Here is a 21,138-nt window from a genome sequence, read left to right as displayed (position 1 = left end):
TGAACGAAATACGCCACTGTTACGGAGTCTACTTCTTCTGCTGGAGAAGACCGATTTCTGGCCCAGTCATCCTTCTCGTTTAGCCCTTTGCTCTTTGGTGATAGCCTACCAACTACATCTTTTGAAATAGGTTTATTTGAAAGCGCATGAATGTCATATGACTCATTGTTTTGGTTGTCAAAATCTACCGCAGATGATCTAATTTAGGAATTTTTTAGGAAGTTCTTATGTTGCAATGATTAGCATAGCACAAACCGACCCTCTTGAACAAACACCTACCCAACACCCGCCCATAAATACGCTCCCACAGCTGTGGGGGTTACTGTATTGGCTGTTTTAGATTATACATCTCCGTTGATTGGTACAGGGAGTGTCTTTCGAGCGGGCGAGTGCACGGTTGCCGACGAGGTTGACGCCTCTGTTGATACTTTTGGAAGTCGGTGTAGAACAAGACGTTATACTGCTTCATCGAGTATTACTTGTTCAGATTGTGGTTCAGGCAGAAAACAAAGGTAGGCATTCATAACATCTTCTTATGCATTTCAGGAGAATCGCTTATTATGCCTTAAAGCTTACACGTGTGTTCATCGCAAATCCCCATTGTGTTCTGCAACAGTAACCATTGTTGGACTATACAAAAGCTATTGGGGTCCTTTAAACCATGAAACGGGAATGTACACTGCACAATGCATTGAAATGTTGCTTTCAGATCGTTTTAATGTAGCCAGCTATGTAGGCCTGTTAGATCATTCACAAGTGTGGAGCTTTGTTGTAAAGGATGATAATGACATCTCTTTTCACACCCGGCTCACATACATTCAGGAAGTAGAAAATCAGGATTAACATTCGGTCATTCAGACAGACTGTAACGTGAGATCTAAAGTTTATAACTTCGTCTAGTCTTTGCCAATGTATCCCCTATGACGAGGAGGAGTTGGTAGTATATGATGTCCATGTGTGTTATCGTGTAACATTCTGGGGCTGCTCTTTCTGGGTCGAATGATTGAACATTGATACAACGTTTCAGAAGAAGCAATGTAAGATATCTACTCCAAACTAGCACCAGTAACGTTACTGCATTGTTGATTGGTTACATTTTATCTCCAGGGTTGTTTTTTTTTTTGTCGAAGTAACTGAACATATCCTACCTGTCATGTGTCCCATGTTCACATTCAGAGAAATAGTTGTATAAATACATTTTGGTCGAGGTATTTGTTAGACTGAAACATGTCACCCAGAGTTTATATTATTTTACCTTTTATTTAACTTAGAAAAGTTCAAATTCTAGCTAGCTAGCTGGCCACCGGAGGACAACGTAACCAATGGGATTTGATAGGAGGAGCTCGTTCAATGCTGATTGATTTTTTTTTTAAGTATACAAAATTTGCCAATTGCCAAATGCTTGCTGGCTTCCCTTGCCTTCAATGCTACGGGCGGCAAAAATGTCGTACTTGTTTGGACCAGATAACATCTGATATACGGCCTTACATGTAGTGAGACAGAGGGGCGCTGTTTTGCTCGCTCGGATGCTTTCTCCTGTGAGTTACATTCATCCTCTTGCAAATTGATGGAAATGTATGAAACGCAGAGAAACTAAAGATATTTATTTATTTAGTATATATATTTGGGGAGTGGGGGGCTGGCTTCCCTTGGCATCCGTGAATACACGCCACTGGTAAGTGGCAGGTAGCCTAGTGGTTTTTGGGCAGTAAACAAAAGGTTTCTAGTTTGAATCCCCAATCAGACTAGGTGAAAAATCAGTGTGCCCTTGAGCAAGGCACTTAACCGTAATTTCTCCTGTATGTCCCTCTGGATTAGTGTCTGCTAAAAGACTAACATGTACATATAGCTGACTAAAATGGTCATAACAGTATCACTCCTGAAATAACTTCCAACGCTCAAAAGGCTTGGCAGTATAGTCTCAAGCTTGCCAGTTGCCCCTTTCTTGTTACCATTGACTCTGACTCTCTCTTCCCTTGTCTATCTCTCTCCCAAGTTCCAGGATGCCTCAGAAGATTAAGGCAGGGTCGGTGGTGGAGATGCAGGGGGATGAGATGACCAGAGTCATCTGGGAGCTCATTAAGGAGAAGCTCATCTTCCCTTACCTGGAGATGGACCTGCACAGGTGAGTTATACCTGCTGACTGTACTCATTAGTGAACACCATAGAGAAGCATTTTGTAACGGAAACGTTTTTCAATAAAAATGAGCGCTTCTTATTGGAGAAATTCACGTAGCCCCTCCCAGTTCGGGGGGGGGGGGGTGTAGACGACTTGTCACACCAGATGAGCTTGTCAACATCTGTTTCAGCTCCTCTGTGAATCAGGTTTTACCTGATTGTCGATACTCTATTTGTCCTGGTCAGGTCACGTAGTCAGGAAAACCCATTTCCCTGTCATTTCCAGGAGTACACACAAGTGATGTGGAAATGCTGATAGTCACTGTGCACTGCACTACGCTAACCCTTGATACTAGCACAATATCTCCAAGGACACACCTGTGTGTTAGTTGTCACTGCATATTATTGCGCATTATACAACAGGTGGGTCTAATCCGGATTGCTGATTGGTTAAACATGCATTCCAGCCGTGTCTATTCCACCAGCTAAATCTGACATTAAAATGCCTATTTACTGATTTTGCAATCCACTATCTCATCAGCCAAGCAATTTATAAAATCGATCTCCACTATAAAAAGCATGTAAACATTATATCACATTTCTTTTAGACTAACATTTAGTTTTCAACAGTGGTGATTTGTATAAATCTTGCTGTCTGGCTCTCCTACATTTGCAACGTTGTTTCAATATTTAAATTTAAATTCAATCTCCAACTGTCCCATGGTAATGAAAGTGTCGGGACGAGACACAGGCAGCGTTTCTCAGTCAGTCGAAATCATGAATCGGCTGGCATCATTTTTATGGATATATATGCAAAGGAATGTCAATTGAAAAAGGTCAAATGAAACGAAGTGCTGCTCGTTTGCAGACTTTCCAGCTTCAGTTTGAAGTGATTGTGTTAGCTGTCTTGTTGATTAACTCCTCGGAACAACAGTGTCCTGATGAGTGAACAAATGTTGTATGCCAGACGCATTCACACCTCATTAGCTCATTGCAAATAAATATCATTAGAAAACAGCGGAAAGAAATGCAAATGTCGCTACTTGACTGTTATTCTGGCTACACTTTTTGACGCGACTGTAAGTTAGCCGTAGTTGGCTAGCTAGCAAGCAAAGGATAAGAACATTGCCAGCCAGTGTGGCAATGGAACATTTAGAACAAACGACTGGGACACGTCCATAGATGAGGAACAAAAAGACTGAACGACTGGGTCGTGTCTCTAGCAACCAAATTGATTGGCTTGTGTAGCAACCCTAGATTTGTTTCTGGACTATATCTTGTGGAAGGATGAAATGGTATGAATAAATTCATAAAAAAGTACTTGTTTTTATGAAATATGTCAATCATTTGAATGTGTTGGTAACCTGTTGTATAGAAGTGATAATACCCGGTGTTTGGAGGATATATTGTCACGGTTTGCCTAACATCACCTGTGCCAATATACCCTCCAAACACCGGCTTCTCTGGCATTACCACTTAAGCCTGTTCTTTATTGTACTCTTATGCTATCCTGTGTTAGATGTCTGTTCAGCATGTGTGGAGTGTTTTAAGTATTAGATAAGAGAGAAGTGTGCTTCTGTTGTGCTGCCCAGATCAAAGGGAGTTGGTATAATAATTGATCACTTGAATAGACAAATGCATATTCAAATTCTGAGGACAAGTCTGTCCCTAAGTGTAGAATAAAAAGCCATGTGTTATCCAAGCCTGCAGACAATCTGCACACACTGTAGTTGCTACTCTACTGACTGACCAAGGACGATCAAGAAAATATCATTTTCAAGATGTACAACTCTGGTCTGTATATCTGAACAGTTATAGTCTCATTCTCTAGTACCGTCCATTGAGTTCCCACTCCTCCTTTTTGCACAGCCAGTATATGCCCCTTAGACTGTGGACTGATGACACACACACCAGGTGTTAATTTTGGCACAATTTCTTTTTATTTAGTCTAGTCTTCTTTCATTAAGTCTTAGTCACATTTTTGTCATTTGAATATTGATTCAGTCTAGTTATTGTCAAAATGACAAACAGTTGGCCATTTTAATATCACTGACTTCCATGTGCACAAACATAGTTTTCTGCATTACACTCTATCGCATGATTCTCTTCCCAACAGCCAAATTGGCAGAAGAACACATTACTCAGCAGCAGATTGAAAACCCCCCTTGACAGGGCTCGAGACTAGCATTTTCTCCTGGTGGCACTGGTGCCAATTACTTTTTCAGTTGGCAGCACCAGCCCATGATTTGGTTGTACCAATTATCCCCTGCGGCGTCACACCATATAAAAAAGGTGTTATCACATCATTCACAGTGCTTGAGACTGTGCAATAGACTACTGAGGTGGTAGGCTAGTCAATAAATAAGTTGTTTCATCTAACATGTCCAAGCAGGAATGCATGATTCACTCGGAATGGCCGATGCATGCTTCCTATCTTAAAGCCATATCAAATATCTTGGTTGTAAAATAGTTGCTATTGAGCTCAATATTAAGAGATGACAAATAAAATACAAATATAGCCAAAGAAAGTTGAGAACAACAGTAGTTGCATCCAAAGCTGTGCATTTCCCACAATTGCATTTAGAAATGTACAATCAGGACACCCAGGAGCTGGGTGGACTCTTTCATTAAAGGAATTGTGAGGATCATGCACTTTACCGTTTGACCAAATCATGGTTTTATCTGCCGAAAAATAGGATGTTTTGAAACGTTTGATTAATGTGACCATAAGGATGATCAAATGGCACTGATGCAACCAAGTCAAAAATGTGACTAAATGCTTGCAGTCTGGAGCCATGACCCTTGACATACTGTTGCTCAATTGCAATCCAAGTTCTGTCAAGTAGTGGTCTGTTAGGTTGGAGCAAACTAAAACTAGCTAGCATTGTACATATTTTATTACCTGAACATATACGGTATATTGGGATGGTGCGCTTTCAGATTTCTCTTGAGGTTGGTAGTATTTTTCCCAGTCAACTTGTGGGTGCCAATGCTGTCTACTGCAGTGGTGGAAAAAGTACCCAATTTTCAGACTTGAATAAAAGAAAAGATACTACTCCAGTAAATGAGGAAATTCACACAATAAAATAGCACTTGAGTAAAAGTCTAAAATTATTTGGTTTTAAATATACATAAGTATCAAGTTAAATGTATAAATCATTTCACATTCCTTATTAAGCAAACCAGACAGCATGATTTTCTTGTTTTTAAATTATACTCTAACACTCAGACATAATTTACATACAAAGCATTTGTTTTTAATGAGTATGCCGGATCAGAGGCAGTAGGGATGAGCAGGTATATTCTCTTGATAAGTGTGTGAATTGAAAAATGTTCCTGTCCCGCAAAGCATTCAAAATATTACAAGTACTTTTGGGTGTCAGGGAAAATGTATGGAGTAAAAAGTACATTTTCTTTAGGAATGTAGTAGGGTGATATAAACTCATCAAAAATAGAAACGACCTCTCCCTGTCAACTGCGTTTATTTTCAGCAAACTTGACGTGTAAATATTTGTATGAACTTAAAAAGATTCAACAACTGAGACATAAACTGAACAAGTTCCACAGACATGTGACTAACAGAAATGGAATAATGTGTCCCTGAACAAGGGGGATTCAAAGTCAAAAGTAACAGTCAGTATCTGGTGTGGCCACCAGCTGCATTAAGTGCTGCCATGAATCTCCTCATGTACTGCATCAGAATTTGCCAGTTCCTGCTGTGAGATGTGACGACCCTCCCACTCTGTCTGCCGTATTCTGTCTTTGTTCTTGTTTTCTTATTAGGATGCCGGTGGGCGGAGTTGAGAGGGTCGTCAGCTACATGGGAAACACCTGGGCCAGGTGTCTCCCAGGATAAATAGACCTCTTCCACATTCATGGAGGAGACTCTCTCCATGCAGACACCCGTTGTAGATTGTGTTGTGGTTCTTGGTGGCCGTTTGTTTGTTTGCTTTGGCACCTTTCATCACCCTGCATTATCACATTCATGCATGCAAAACACTCACTTACACTACTGATTACTGATTACACACACCATTGTATATTATACTTAGTTACTTCTTTAATAAATATAGATTTTGCTACTCCTTATCTCCACGTTGTCTCCCTTTGTTACGGGCTTTGAGCCGGTTCGTGACAAGTGGGGGCTCGTCCGGGATCTTTGAACTATTGGTTTGGGAGACCGTGGAGGTACGTGTTTGGATTGAATATGGTGTTTGAGTGTGATCGGCCCAGTATTGGTTGCCTTTTTTGTTTGGTTTGTGTGCTATGTTGGAGAGAGTATAATGGTTAGTTTCCAGGCCCTGCCTAGCCTGAACTCTTGTTCTACTTTCTGTTGGGACGTCAGTCTGAAGTGAGTAATCTGCTGTGTACCTCGGTGGGAGATTTGGGTAGGGTAGTGGAACTTGCTACCCGGAGCTATAGCCTTTTTCCCCTGATAGGTTTAGCGACGTGTTTCATTTTTTGGAATATGTTGGGCATGGTTAATGTTTGTTATTTTTGTGTGGTGTCTGTGGACTGAGCAGTTGTCTCGGGGCACATCCGTGGCTTGGTGGAATTTGCCAGCATGCTGGGGAGTTCTATTTCCTTGCCAGCGGGCTACAGTGCGTAAATTCCCACCGCAAATCTGCACGAAGACTAGGGTTGAGTTATTGTAGGTTTTGGGGAAGCTCCATATCTCATCTCTCTTCTGTGGTGCTCAGGGTGATTGTCAATTCTCGGGTTGTGTTCTGGTGTGCTCAGCAGAAGGGAAGAGCGAGAATTGTTTTTTGTGTGATTATGGCGTCTTATGTAGATAAGTTCATTCGCTCTCCATCAGAGGAATTGTTAGATTTAGGTACTAAAGAACAGCTGTTGAAGGTCGCGGAACACTACAAGGTTGAGATTAGTGATAAACGTCTAAAGAATTCTATTAGGTTGATATTGAAAGCCAATCTGATGGAGAGTGGTATTCTTGAAGTTACCACCGGGCCAGCCTCTGCTGAGGATTTGTTGTCTCCCCATAACGTTACAATGGCCATTCCATCGGTTAGTCCTAGTAGCCTTCTTTTTGAACAGCAGAAAGAACTGCTTTTGTTACAGCTAGAGCATGATCGTGAGAAGCTAGAGCATGATCGTGAGAAGCTAGAGCATGATCGTGTGAAATATGAAAAGGAATTGGCATTTAAACAAGATATGGAGCGTGCTAAAATCAAGTTGCAACAAGAACGTATAGAGTTGGTTAGGGAAGGAAAGATCTCAGGGGAGAGTTTGTTTTGGGAAGGTCACCCAGATTTACCTAGGGGTAGTTCCGCTTTTGGTCGTGCCCCAGAGACATTTGATATTGTTGGGAACTTGCGGTTATTGCCTCGGTTTAATGAAAGGGACCCCGAGACATTCTTTTCGTTGTTTGAGCGGGTTGCTGACGCTAGGAGTTGGCCTGATTCTGACCGCACTTTAATGTTGCAGTGTGTGCTGACTGGTAAAGCGCAGGAAGCATATTCAGCTCTTAGTGTACACGACAGTGCCAGTTATGATAAAGTTAAAACAGCTGTGTTACAGATTTATGAATTGGTCCCTGAGGCTTACCGCCAACGATTTAGAACTTTAAAAAGGGACGATAACCAGACTCATGTTGAGTTTGCGCGACAGTTATCTTTACAGTTTAATCGCTGGTGTTCTGCCTCTGCAGTTGTGACTTTCCAAGGGCTGTGTGATCTGATTATGTTAGAGCAATTTAAGGACACAATTCCTGATCGTATTGCCACTTATATTAATGAACAGAAAGTAAAGAATGTTGCTGAAGCTGCGGTTTTGGCGGACGAGTATGTGTTGACTCACAAAAGTGTCTTTGCAAAACCCCGTATTCGGAAAGAGTGGGGGTGTTCGGATAGATTTGGGCTTCGCTCACCGAGATACTTTGATTCTCGGGCAGAGTTCTATTCAACTAGGGTTGAACCTGACTCCCATGGTAAGGCTGACTTTGGGCAGGAGTGTCACTACTGTCAAGGTTCAGGTCATTGGAAAAACGAATGTCCACTTCTCAGGTCAAAGGGTGCTTACGCTAAATCTAAGCCTGCTGCGTTAGCTGCACCTGTTCCACATCAGTTCATTCTTGACTCATTTCCTCAGGCCCAGGAGAATGTGAAAGTCCATATTGATCCAGACTATTTACCTTTCATTACAGAAGGTTTTGTGTCTATGTTAGGAAGTAAAGACCTAGTGCCAGTGAAGATCCTGAGAGACACAGGTGCCTCTGAATCATTTGTGTTGGAGTCTGTGTTACCCTTTTCTGCTGAGACTGATTCGGGGAATAGTGTTCTAATTAGGGAATAGGTTTGAACACTCTGTCAGTTCCATTGCATAAACTGATGTTGGATTGTGGGCTGGTGAAGGGTGAAGTTGTTGTGGGGGTGCGTCCTTCATTGCCTATTGAGGGTATCGACGTTATCCTTGGGAATAACTTAGCAGGTGAGCGGGTATGGCCAGTTGTGTTTCCATCTCTAGTGGTTTCCACTAAGCCGTCATTTGTTGGGATTCCTGATGAGAGTGTACAGAGTTTCCCAGAGGTGTTCTCTGCGTGTGCAGTGACACGTTCTATGAGCCGTGGCGAACTAGTCACTGCGCCGACTAATGATAATAATACAAAGTATGTCACTGTTTTCCCTGTTATCCCGTTATCTGTAACCCGCTCAGATCTAATCAATGCTCAACGGGATGACCCCACGTTGGAAGAGTTGCGTGATCAAATTGTGCCTATAGAACAGTTGGGAGATGTCGCCCATGGCTATTTTCTCCAAGAGGATGTCCTGATGAGAAAGTGGGTGTCTCATGATAGTGTTTTTCTGGGGGAGGCAATTAGTCAGGTTGTTGTACCAGTTAAGCTTCGTGAGTTGGTGTTGGAAACTTCTCACAGTGACGTTGCTGGACATATGGGGGTGAGGAAAACCTACAATCGCATATTAAGACATTTCTTTTGGCCTAGATTAAAGAGGGATGTTTCTGATTTTATCAAAACTTGTCACACCTGTCAATTAACTGGTAAGCCTAATCAAGCTATTAAACCAGTACCATTGTTTCCTATTCCTGTACTCAGCCAACCTTTTGAGTATCTAATTATTGACTGTGTGGGTCCTCTGCCTCATTCTAAAAGGGTAGCAGTTACCTGTTCACTGTGATGTGTCAGACCACTAGGTTTCCTGCTGCCTATCCTCTCCGATCTATCACGACTAAATCGGTGTTAAAAGCTTTGACTCAGTTTCTCTCATTGTTTGGAATCCCTAAGGTCATTCAGAGTGATCAAGGATCTAATTTTACCTCTAATCTGTTTGGTCAGGTTCTTCAACAGCTTCATATTAAACACAATGTGTCTAGCGCCTATCACGCGCAAAGTCAAGGAGCACTGGAACGTTTCCATCAAACACTTAAGTCTTTGTTGAGAGCTTATTGTACTGAGATGGATAAGGATTGGGAGGAGGGGTTGCCTTGGTTACTGTTAGCCGCTAGGGAAGTTTCACAGGAGAGCACAGGTTTCAGTCCAAATGACCTTGTGTTTGGACATAGGGTGCGTGGACTTTTATCTGTTCTCCAGGATGACTGGAAGTCTCCCGAGCCTCCTCAGTCCCTGTGTTCGTATGTGTGTGATTTCCGGCGACGGCTGTATGCCGCTGGTGAAATGGCTAAAGAGAAGTTATCATCTTCACAGGATAGGATGAAGGGCATATTTGATCGCCGAACTGAGCCTCGTCACTTTAGTCCAGGTGACCAGGTTCTTGCTCTGCTGCCAATTGTTGGTTCTCCTTTTCAAGCCAAGTTTCAAGGTCCATATACAGTGGTGCGCCAGTACACTGAGCAAAATTATCTAGTTGCCACTCCAGAACGGAGGAAAGCACACCAGCTGTGCCATGTAAATCTGTTAAAACCCTATTATGCACGTTCCTCTGAGACTGAACAGTGGGATTCTACAGAGGACGGTAAACCTGTTCTTTTGGCTGATACCGTTGTTTCCTTGGGTTCTTGTCGTGCTAGATCTGTGCATGAGGAGGAAGAGGTTCCTGGTCCTGACGATTGTATATTGCAGGGTAGATTGAAAAATTCAGAAACACTGGATATTTTAGACAGTCTTCTCACTCACCTACCTGTTGATGAGCGGAAAGAGATGGTTGGTCTGATTCAGAGATTTCCAGGTTTATTTTCTGATACACCTACACGTACAAACTTAATAGAACATGATATTGACATTGGAGGTGCTGACCCCATTCGTCAGCGGTTCTATAGAGTTTCTTCAGAGAAACTACGTTGTCTGGATGCTGAGGTCAAGTACATGCTGGAGAGTAAGATAGCAGAGCCTTCTTTCTCCAGTTGGGCTTCTCCCTGTATCTTGGTCAGTAAACCGGATGGAACAAACCGTTTTTGTACGGACTACCGTAAGGTAAACAGTGTCACAAAGCCAGATTCATTTCCTCTTCCTCGGATGGAGGACTGTGTTGATCAAGTCGGTGCAGCTAAGTTTGTGAGCAAATTTGACCTGTTAAAAGGCTATTGGCAGGTGCCACTGACGAGTAGGGCACGTGAAATCTCTGCCTTTATTACACCCTTTGGTCTGTACTCGTATTCAGTTATGAGTTTCGGTCTGCGCAATGCACCTGCCACTTTTCAGCGACTTATGAACAGGGTTGTCGCCGGTCTGACCGGGTGCGCTGTTTATTTGGACGATGTAGTGATCTATGCAGATACTTGGGAAGAACATCTGTCCCGTATTCAAGCCTTGTTTGAACGTCTGGCTGCAGGTCGCCTCACAATCAATCTGGCAAAATGTGAGTTTGCTCAGGCGACCGTTACATACCTTGGAAAAGTGGTTGGGCAGGGTGAAGTGCGTCCTGTTCGGGCTAAAGTGGTGGCTATTGATGCTTTTCCACCACCAACTACTAAAAAGGAACTGATGCGTTTCTTGGGCATGATTGGTTATTACCGTAGTTTTTGTAATAACTTCTCTACTGTGGTCGCTCCCTTGACAGATATGCTGAAAGCTAAGGCTGTTTACGTTTGGTCTACTCGTTGTCAACACGCTTTTGAAGATTCAAAGAGGTTGCTTACCTCAACTCCAGTGCTGGCTGCTCCTCGCATGGATTTGTCATTTACCTTGCAGGTGGATGCTAGTCATGTGGGGGCAGGTGCAGTTTTGCTGCAAGCAGATGTGTCTGGGATTGAGAAGCCTGTTAGTTTCTTTTCTAAAAAGTTTAACGATTATCAGTTGAACTATTCGGTTATTGAAAAGGAAGCGCTAGCACTCATTTGGGCGCTACAACACTTCGAAGTGTATGTCGGGTCGGGGGTAGTACCTATTGTGGTCTACACCGACCATAACCCCCTCACTTTTTGAGGTCCATGATGTGTCCAAACCAGAGGATAATGCGATGGTGTTTATTTTTACAATCATTTCATCTCGATGTGAGGCACATCCGGGGGACTGAAAACGTGATTGCTGATGCGCTCTCTCGTGCGCCCTGTTCCTAATGTTTACGTGACTAACCATTGTTTCGTATTGTCATGTTCTCTCTGTCCTGTCTGCTCCCTCCTGGTCTTGTTTTCTTTCCTCTTAAATGTTGCTTCCTGTGCGAAGGTTGCTGAGGTCTGGGGAGGAGGTTGGCTGGGGCAAATTGTAAGTGTGAACACGTAAACCCTCATCAATTTGGGGCACAGAGGCCTGTGTCAATTTGGGGCGCAGAGGCCTGTGTCAATTTGGGGCGCAGAGGCCTGTGTCAATTTGGGGCGCAGAGGCCTGTGTCAATTTGGGGCGCAGAGGCCTGTGTCAATTTGGGACGCAGAGGCCTGTGTCAATTTGGGGCAGAGGCCTGTGTCAATTTGGGACGCAGAGGCCTGTGTCAATTTGGGACGCAGAGGCCTGTGTCAATTTGGGACGCAGAGGCCTGTGTCAATTTGGGACGCGGGAGGCTGGTATGTTGTTCCGGGGTCCTTGTTGGTCCCCGGTTTTATGGGGGGAATGTGACGACCCTCCCACTCTGTCTGCCGTATTCTGTCTTTGTTCTTGTTTTCTTATTAGGATGCCGGTGGGCGGAGTTGAGAGGGTCGTCAGCTACATGGGAAACACCTGGGCCAGGTGTCTCCCAGGATAAATAGACCTCTTCCACATTCATGGAGGAGACTCTCTCCATGCAGACACCCGTTGTAGATTGTGTTGTGGTTCTTGGTGGCCGTTTGTTTGTTTGCTTTGGCACCTTTCATCACCCTGCATTATCACATTCATGCATGCAAAACACTCACTTACACTACTGATTACTGATTACACACACCATTGTATATTATACTTAGTTACTTCTTTAATAAATATAGATTTTGCTACTCCTTATCTCCACGTTGTCTCCCTTTGTTACGGGCTTTGAGCCGGTTCGTGACAGAGATGTTACCCCACTCTTCCACCAAGGCACCTGCATGTTCTCAAACATTTTTGGGGGGAATGGCCCTAGCCCTCACCCTCCGATTCAACAGGTCCCAAACATGCCCAATGGGATTGAGATCCGTGCTCTTCGCGGGCCATGGCAGAACACTGACATTCCTGTCTTGCAGGAATACACTCACCCCCCCCTTTTGACCTCCTCCTTTTCCGCAGCAACCAGTGATCCGGGTCAACAGCATCAATGTAACAGTATAACTTTAGACTGTCCCCTCGCCCATACCCGGGCGCGAACCAGGGACCCTCTGCACACATCAACAGTCACCCACGAAGCATCGTTACCCATCGCTCCACAAAAGCCACGGCCCTTGCAGAGCAAGGGGAACCACTACTTCAAGGTCTCAGAGCAAGTGACGTCACCGATTGAAACGCTATTTAGCGCGAACCACCGCTAACTAAGCTAGCTGTTTCACATCCATTACACCTCCTTGCAGCATGCCTAAGGCACGTTCACACAGATGAGCAGGCACCTGGGCATCTTTATTTTGGTATTTTTCAGAGTCAGTAGAAAGCCTCTTTAGTGTCCTAAGTTTTCATAACTGTGACCTTAATTTCCTACTGTCTGTAAGCTGTTAGTGTCTTAACGACCGTTCCACAGGTACATGTTCATTTAATTGTTTATGGCTCATTGAACAAGCATGGGAAACAGTGTTTAAATCCTTTGCAATGAAGATCTTTGAAGTCATTTGGATTTGTATGAATTATCTTTGAAAGACCGGGGCCTGAAAAGGGGACTTTTCTCTTTTTGCTGAGTTTGTTTTATATATATATTTTTTTTTACTTAAGTACGTTACACCACTGGTCTTCTCCGTGGAAACGTTGCATTCGGTCTTGTTTGAATCGACACGATAAGTGGCTCCAAAAGTTTCCCCTTTTGCTATGAGGAGCTTGTGCCGTGCACCGGGAGAGTAGCCATGCCGTGTACCTTATTTGCATCAATGATGTATTTCAGCCAGATTGGAGAGCTGTTCAATCTCTCCAAAAACTCTTGCCCAATCCATTTACTAGTCAGATTTTAGTCAGAGATAATTTAGTCTAGTCTCATTTTCATCGACTGAAATTAAAAATGATTTCCATTTGAGTTTTTTCTGGGTCTATTTAGGCAGTTATCTTCTAGTTAATTGCTACTGAAAATGGGTGTTTGATGAATTTCATTATTTTTGTTGACAGAATTAACACACACACAGGAGTTCAGCTGCAGTGCAGTTAATATCACAATTCACATGACCTCACCCTCTGTCTTAACTCTACTTCAAAGGCCTCAGTTTCCACAAGGAAAGGCCTACAAGCAAATTCTGGGTTTTTTATGCTTAGTCTTGTCTTTTTGGTAGTATGTGTGCACACAAAGTTCTATTTTTGTGGGGTGATGAAACTGGTGTTCCTTCCTACACTGCCTTGTTGTTGTGAGCAGAACATCCCCATCCCTTGCGAAGATGTGTTGGGTCTTTCAGAGGAGCAATTCATTTGTTCAGACACGCAGCAGCGGGTAAAGACTGAGTTTTTTTTGTTTGTTAGAATCTTCAACAGTGCCTTCAGAAAGTATTCATACCCTTGACTTTTTCCACAATTTGTTGTTAATAAGTAGGATTAGAAATGTTTTTCATTGTAATTTTTTTTGTCAATGATCTATACAAAACACTAATGTCAAAGTTGGGGGGGGGGGGGCACACACTAATATATCCTGATTTAGGTAAGTATTCAACCCCCTAAGTCTATACTTGTTACAATCACCTTAGGCACCGATTACAGCTGTGAGTCATTCTGAGTAAGTCTCTAAGAGCGTTCCACACCTGGATTGTGCAACATTTGTCCATTTTATTAATTTGTCAAGCTGTCATATTGGTTGTTGATCATTGCTAGACAACCTTTTTCAGGTCTTGCCATAGATTCTCAAGTAGATTTAAGTCAAAACTGTAACTCGGCCACTCAGGAATATTCACTGTCTGCTTTGTAAGCAACTCCAGTGTAGATTTGGCTTTGTGTTTTAGATTATTGTCCTGCTGAAAGGTGAATTAATCTTCCAATGTATGATGGAAAGCAGAATGAACCAGGTTTTGTTCTAGGAGTTTGTCGTGGCTTAGCTACATTCTGTTTTTTTTTTTTTATCCTGGTAAAACTCCCCAGTCCTCAACGATTACAAGCATACTCATAACATGATACAGCCACCACTATGCTTGAAAATACGGAGAGTGGAACTCAGTAATATGTTGTATTGGATTTGCCCTAAATGTTACACTTTGTATTCAGGACTAGTGAATTAATTGCTTTCTGTCATTTAGGTTAGTTTTGTGGAGTAACTATGTTTTTCATCCGTCCTCTGGTTTCTCCTTTCACAGGCATTAAACTCTTAACTGTTTTGAACTCACCACTGGCCTCATGTGGAAATCACTGAGAGGTTTCCTTCCTCTCCGTCAACTGAGTTAGGAAGGACGCCTGTATCAAATCAAATCAAAGTTTTTGTCAAGTGCGCTGTATACAACAGTGAAATGCTGAATACAACAAGTGTAATTTGTAAGTCGCTCTGGATAAGAGCGTCTGCTAAATGACTTAAATGTAAATGTAGACCTTACAGTGAAATGCTTACAGGCTCGAACCAATGGTGCGAGGGGAAAAAAGGTGTGTGTGTGTGTGTGTGTGCCAAAGAAATAAAACGACAGTAAAAAGACATTTGAAAATAAGAGTAGCAAGGCTATATACAGACACCTGTTAGTCAGGCTTATTGAGGTAGTATGTACATGTAGGTATGGTTAAAGTGACTGCATAAATGATGAATAGAGAGTAGCAGAAGTGGAAAAAGGTTGGCGGGTGGTGGGACACAATGCATCTTTGTAGTGACTGGGTCTATTGATACTCCATCCAAAGTCATGGCACACATCGTGGCATTTGCCCTCTCATGAATCCTGACTAACTAAATTCCACTTTCTCCCTACCCCCTTCCCTGCTCCTCTCTTCTGCTACCCCCTCCCTGTACTTCCATCAGCTACGACCTAGGCATGGAGAACCGCGACGCCACGGATGACAAGGTTACCATTGAGGCGGCGGAGGCGACGCGACGATACAACGTGGGCATTAAGTGTGCCACCATCACGCCGGACGAGAACCGGGTGGAGGAGTTCAAGTTGAAGCAGATGTGGCGTTCGCCCAACGGGACCATCCGTAACATCCTGGGAGGCACAGTGTTCAGAGAGGCCATCATCTGTAAGAACATCCCCCGCCTGGTGCCCGGCTGGGTCAAACCAATCATCATCGGCAGGCACGCCCATGGAGACCAGGTAACTGTTTACCAACCGTTCAGCAGTAGAACCCTTACTAACCATTCATCAACCCTTCTTTACTCCCTTCACCCCTAATGAGTCTCTCAAGGTCGCTCTCAAGGCCCTCGATTCCTTAAATCTACCATTTTTGAAGGTAATTGATAGATGACACAATGTGTTTATTAGTTCCTTGTATCTGTTAACACGTTTTCATTGAAGGGAGATCTTGTACACTAATCTCAAAATCAGTAACCGACCCAGTTGATCAAATGTTAACCTCATGCCGACTAGAGCTGTGGTTGTCAGGCCTGCTCACGGGGAGACAGATGGGCAGGCAGGGGCCTGGTGTTGTTGCTGAAGGCTCAGTCAGTCACTGATTAAGTGGATCTGTTGCCCTTTGGACCATGATGTTGATACTTGTCTCCCTGGACCCAAGTCTGAAACTGCTACATCATTCATACTGTACAGCAGCTAGAGGATAATAGAACATGTACTTGGCACCATGCCTTAGTTAATATGATCAAATGACAAATGAGGTGAGCGCTGGATCGGTTACTGATTGTTGAGAATCATGTCACGTTACGGCCTGGATGCATGATACATGTTTTGTTTTACTGCTATTTTTCGATTTGCTTGTTCTGCTGCATCCACACTCCTGATTGGTAGAAGCCATTCGGAACAATGTTTCATATTAGCCCAATATACAACAGCATTGTAACCTGTCATCTATTCATAAAGAACTGTTAGCATATCACTCTGAGATGCCCTTGGAGAGTGGGGTCACAACCAGGGTCTGCCATTATTGCCTGTTGCACCACACGGGGAAGCATTGCGGTCTTCCTCCACTAGATGGAGTCCTGTCTGTATTACATCTATTGACCTCTTCTCCTGCCTCTTTTCACAGTACAAGGCCACAGACTTTGTAGTACCAGGGCCTGGGAGATTGGAGATGAAATTCACACCCAAGTCTGGGGAGCCAATGAACTTTGTCGTCCACGACTTTGAAGGTCAAGCAACATGTTTACTTGTTGATGTAAATATATATATTTGTTCTTGTATAGGCAATAATGTCCAGTACAGATTGTCTCCCTTTATATAACACTGTGTTAGTCAATACGATGTACCCAGGCTGGCACCATAGGCTATCTTTACACTATGTTTGCAGTGTAAATATTACAAAATGAAACCAGCGTTATCTGATTTAACTCTGCTTGTAGGATAAATCAGCCATGGACCTCCCTTTCCTGAACCTACTCTAGACAAACCTTGAACTTTGATTTAAGGTTGGCGCCATCATTCTGTTTGAATGAGAAAAGGCTGTCTTAATGAGGCTGTGTGTGTGTGTGTGCATGCATGTTTCTTTGTGTGCTTGTGTGACTGTGTACCGTATCTACATGAGAATGATGCATGTGTCCGTCTCTCTGTCCTCCAGGTTCAGGTGGTGTGGCTCTGGGGATGTACAACACCGACAGCTCCATCAGGGACTTTGCCCACAGCTCCTTCCAGATGGGCCTGGTTAAAGGCTGGCCTCTGTACCTCAGCACCAAGAACACCATCCTCAAGAAGTATGACGGACGCTTCAAAGATATCTTCCAGGAGATCTACGAGAAGTAAGACTGCCTAACCGCAGAACATTTAATCAAGTCGAGTAAATCATTATTATCCCTATTGGCAATATAGTTTTCAGGAAGTAAATCATACACATGAAACATGATCATTATCAATAAAAAAATGGTTGATATATGGTCAATGGCAGGCCCCCCCCCCCCACCTCACCCCCAACTACCATGCCTCTTCAATGTATGACTCACTAGTTTAGAATGGACAGTTTGAGGTTTAGGTGTGTAAACCCTGTCCTCAGACCTGTTCCCGTGTGTGTCGCAGGGAGTACCGCTCTAAGTTTGAGCAGAAGGGGATCTGGTATGAGCATCGTCTGATTGATGACATGGTGGCTCAGGCCATGAAGTCTGATGGAGGATTCATCTGGGCCTGCAAGAACTACGACGGAGATGTTCAGTCTGACTCTGTAGCACAAGGTGAGATTGTGTACTACAGTAGCTAGCTCTGAGGGATAAACAGTATCACAAGGTGAGATTGTGTACTACAGTAGCTAGCTCTGAGGGATAAACAGTATCACGAGGTGAGATTGTGTACTACAGTAGCTAGCTCTGAGGGATAAACAGTATCACGAGGTGAGATTGTGTACTACAGTAGCTAGCTCTGAGGGATAAACAGTATCACAAGGTGAGATTGTGGACTACAGTAGCTAGCTCTGAGGGATAAACAGTATCACGAGGTGAGATTGTGGACTACAGTAGCTAGCTCTGAGGGATAAACAGTATCACGAGGTGAGATTGTGGACTACAGTAGCTAGCTCTGAGGGATAAACAGTATCACGAGGTGAGATTGTGGACTACAGTAGCTAGCTCTGAGGGATAAACAGTATCACAAGGTGAGATTGTGGACTACAGTAGCTAGCTCTGAGGGATAAACAGTATCACGAGGTGAGATTGTGTACTACAGTAGCTAGCTCTGAGGGATAAACAGTATCACGAGGTGAGATTGTGGACTACAGTAGCTAGCTCTGAGGGATAAACAGTATCACGAGGTGAGATTGTGGACTACAGTAGCTAGCTCTGAGGGATAAACAGTATCACAAGGTGAGATTGTGTACTACAGTAGCTAGCTCTGAGGGATAAACAGTATCACAAGGTGAGATTGTGGACTACAGTAGCTAGCTCTGAGGGATAAACAGTATCACGAGGTGAGATTGTGGACTACAGTAGCTAGCTCTGAGGGATAAACAGTATCACGAGGTGAGATTGTGGACTACAGTAGCTAGCTCTGAGGGATAAACAGTATCACGAGGTGAGATTGTGGACTACAGTAGCTAGCTCTGAGGGATAAACAGTATCACAAGGTGAGATTGTGGACTACAGTAGCTAGCTCTGAGGGATAAACAGTATCACGAGGTGAGATTGTGTACTACAGTAGCTAGCTCTGAGGGATAAACAGTATCACAAGGTGAGATTGTGGACTACAGTAGCTAGCTCTGAGGGATAAACAGTATCACGAGGTGAGATTGTGGACTACAGTAGCTAGCTCTGAGGGATAAACAGTATCACAAGGTGAGATTGTGTACTACAGTAGCTAGCTCTGAGGGATAAACAGTATCACGAGGTGAGATTGTGGACTACAGTAGCTAGCTCTGAGGGATAAACAGTATCACGAGGTGAGATTGTGGACTACAGTAGCTAGCTCTGAGGGATAAACAGTATCACGAGGTGAGATTGTGGACTACAGTAGCTAGCTCTGAGGGATAAACAGTATCACGAGGTGAGATTGTGGACTACAGTAGCTAGCTCTGAGGGATAAACGGTATCACGAGGTGAGTTACTGTTTAGCTAGGCTTTCTGAATGAAAACAATGTCATTGGCTACATTGCTATATTTCTCACCTTAGCTGTAGGTTTTCAAGGCAGACTATACACTGTATTCTGATAGAAATAGCAACAGGAGTTCCAGGATAATGAGAATGTGGCAAAAAACAACAAGCAGTCGCCCCTTCTGGCGGTACAAGCTTTTAGCTCCAGTTTGCTGTTCAGCACTTTGCGACAGATGTATTCAATGTATTTGTGTGTCCACCAGGCTACGGGTCCCTGGGTATGATGACCAGTGTGCTCATCTGTCCTGACGGTCGTACAGTAGAGTCAGAGGCTGCCCACGGTACAGTAACACGCCACTACAGACAGCACCAACAGGGCAAGGAGACCTCCACCAACCCCATTGGTAAATAGAAAACATTGTATCTCTATGACTGATAATACCTGCTCTTAAATCCTCTAGTCTAGCTTCTTTCTTTTCACAGTTTTTAGATCTGAATGTACTAGCCAAGAAAAATAAAGGCAATACAAGGACCTAGGAAAAGATGTCCCTTATGTGTTATGGTCGTGTGTGCGTAGCGTCCATCTTTGCGTGGTCGCGGGGGCTGCTGCACCGGGCGAAGCTGGATGACAACGCAGAGCTGCGTGTGTTTGCTGAGGCCCTGGAGGTTGTCTGCATTGAGACCATCGAGGCTGGCTTCATGACCAAGGATCTGGCTATCTGTGTCAAAGGCATGGCAAAGTGAGTCACACACACACACACACACACACACACACACACACACACACACACACACACACACACACACACACACACACACACACACACACACACACACACACACACACACACACACACACACACAGTAAACCTGATTATGAAACTAGACATTCAAACTTTCTTTTCCCCTCCTCCTTTCTTAGTACCAAACGCTCAGACTACCTGAATACCTTTGAATTCTTGGATAAGCTGGCGGAGAACCTGAAGATCAAGATGTCCAACCAACCCAAACTGTGATCTCCTTTAGCTCTCAATTACACACACACACACACCCTGTTGACACCCGGGACTATGGGTCCCAGGCCAACACTAAACCACTGACGGAGGGACTGTTCGACACAATACTGAATCAATCATTCCCATCTCCAGGAGGCTGTCTGCTAATGGAGGTTCCTTGTCCAGGAGGAGGGGATGTAGGCTGAGCTGAGGCCCCTCCATCGATCATTCACCACTATAGCAAAGCCATATCTTCTGGTAACACTCATCCAGTCTAAGTGTCCTGAGTCTTAACTTGAGATCCATGAGCAAACTCATGTTTATCATGATTTAAGAGATCTGCGAGTTAAATGTGATTATCCAAGTTAGGATTCTGCCAAATATGATCTTATGACTGTCAATACCACACATACAGATGGTTCCAGAAATCAGACTGCACACAGTCAGTAATATATTTTGCGATAATTGCACTTTAAAAAAAAAAAAATATGATGACGTGTGTGATTTTAAGTGTTGTCAGTCAGTGATCAGTAATAGTGGATTGTCCTGCCTGAGTTTGTTTGAGGGTCGTCTTACCCTTGTTGCCTTATTTGTTTTATGTCAAGTAATTGATCTGTGTCACACATAATATATTCCATGTCGACTACTGTGGTAGATGAAAGCCTGCTTGATTTATGACTTCACGTGGTCTTTGATTCACACAAAGGTGTTAGCATCACTTACTCCTTATGGATGGTTGTGGAAGGGGTTGTTGTGGGCTTGCTTGTTATCTTTGTGTGTATAATCCATAGCTTAACACTTTACTCCTCAAATACAGAAACCAGTGTCAATGTACGTCTGCCAGTATCGAGTTGTTGGTTGGTACTCGATGGTGTGTGTGGTTAGAATATTAACTCAATAAATATTTTATTTTATTATGGTCTTGTGCTTTTACTTT

General features: G+C 43.5%; 1 protein-coding gene across 2 annotated transcripts; it reads left to right on the top strand.

The window, feature by feature from the left end:
- Window positions 1-353: 353 nt before the first annotated feature.
- idh1 (isocitrate dehydrogenase (NADP(+)) 1) lies at window positions 354-21,115 on the top strand. Of its 2 annotated transcripts, none has more exons than XM_046363155.1 (9): window positions 354-512; window positions 1,997-2,125; window positions 15,549-15,840; window positions 16,727-16,829; window positions 17,255-17,432; window positions 17,707-17,858; window positions 19,470-19,610; window positions 19,784-19,946; window positions 20,129-21,115. In XM_046363155.1, the coding sequence occupies exons 2-9, from the start codon at window positions 2,004-2,006 to the stop codon at window positions 20,220-20,222; spliced, it is 1,245 nt and encodes a 414-aa protein (XP_046219111.1). In that variant the 5' UTR covers window positions 354-512; window positions 1,997-2,003; the 3' UTR covers window positions 20,223-21,115. The 2 variants fall into 2 exon arrangements, with proteins under 2 accessions (XP_046219111.1, XP_046219112.1); XM_046363156.1 differs by lacking the exon at window positions 354-512 and adding an exon at window positions 1,013-1,037.
- Window positions 21,116-21,138: the final 23 nt, after the last annotated feature.

This window comes from Oncorhynchus gorbuscha, linkage group LG09 (assembly GCF_021184085.1).
Source record: "Oncorhynchus gorbuscha isolate QuinsamMale2020 ecotype Even-year linkage group LG09, OgorEven_v1.0, whole genome shotgun sequence".
In the NCBI taxonomy this organism is placed as follows: domain Eukaryota; kingdom Metazoa; phylum Chordata; class Actinopteri; order Salmoniformes; family Salmonidae; genus Oncorhynchus; species Oncorhynchus gorbuscha.
The sequence above is the reverse complement of the archived record's forward strand: the minus strand, read 5'-3'. Positions and strand labels throughout refer to the sequence as shown.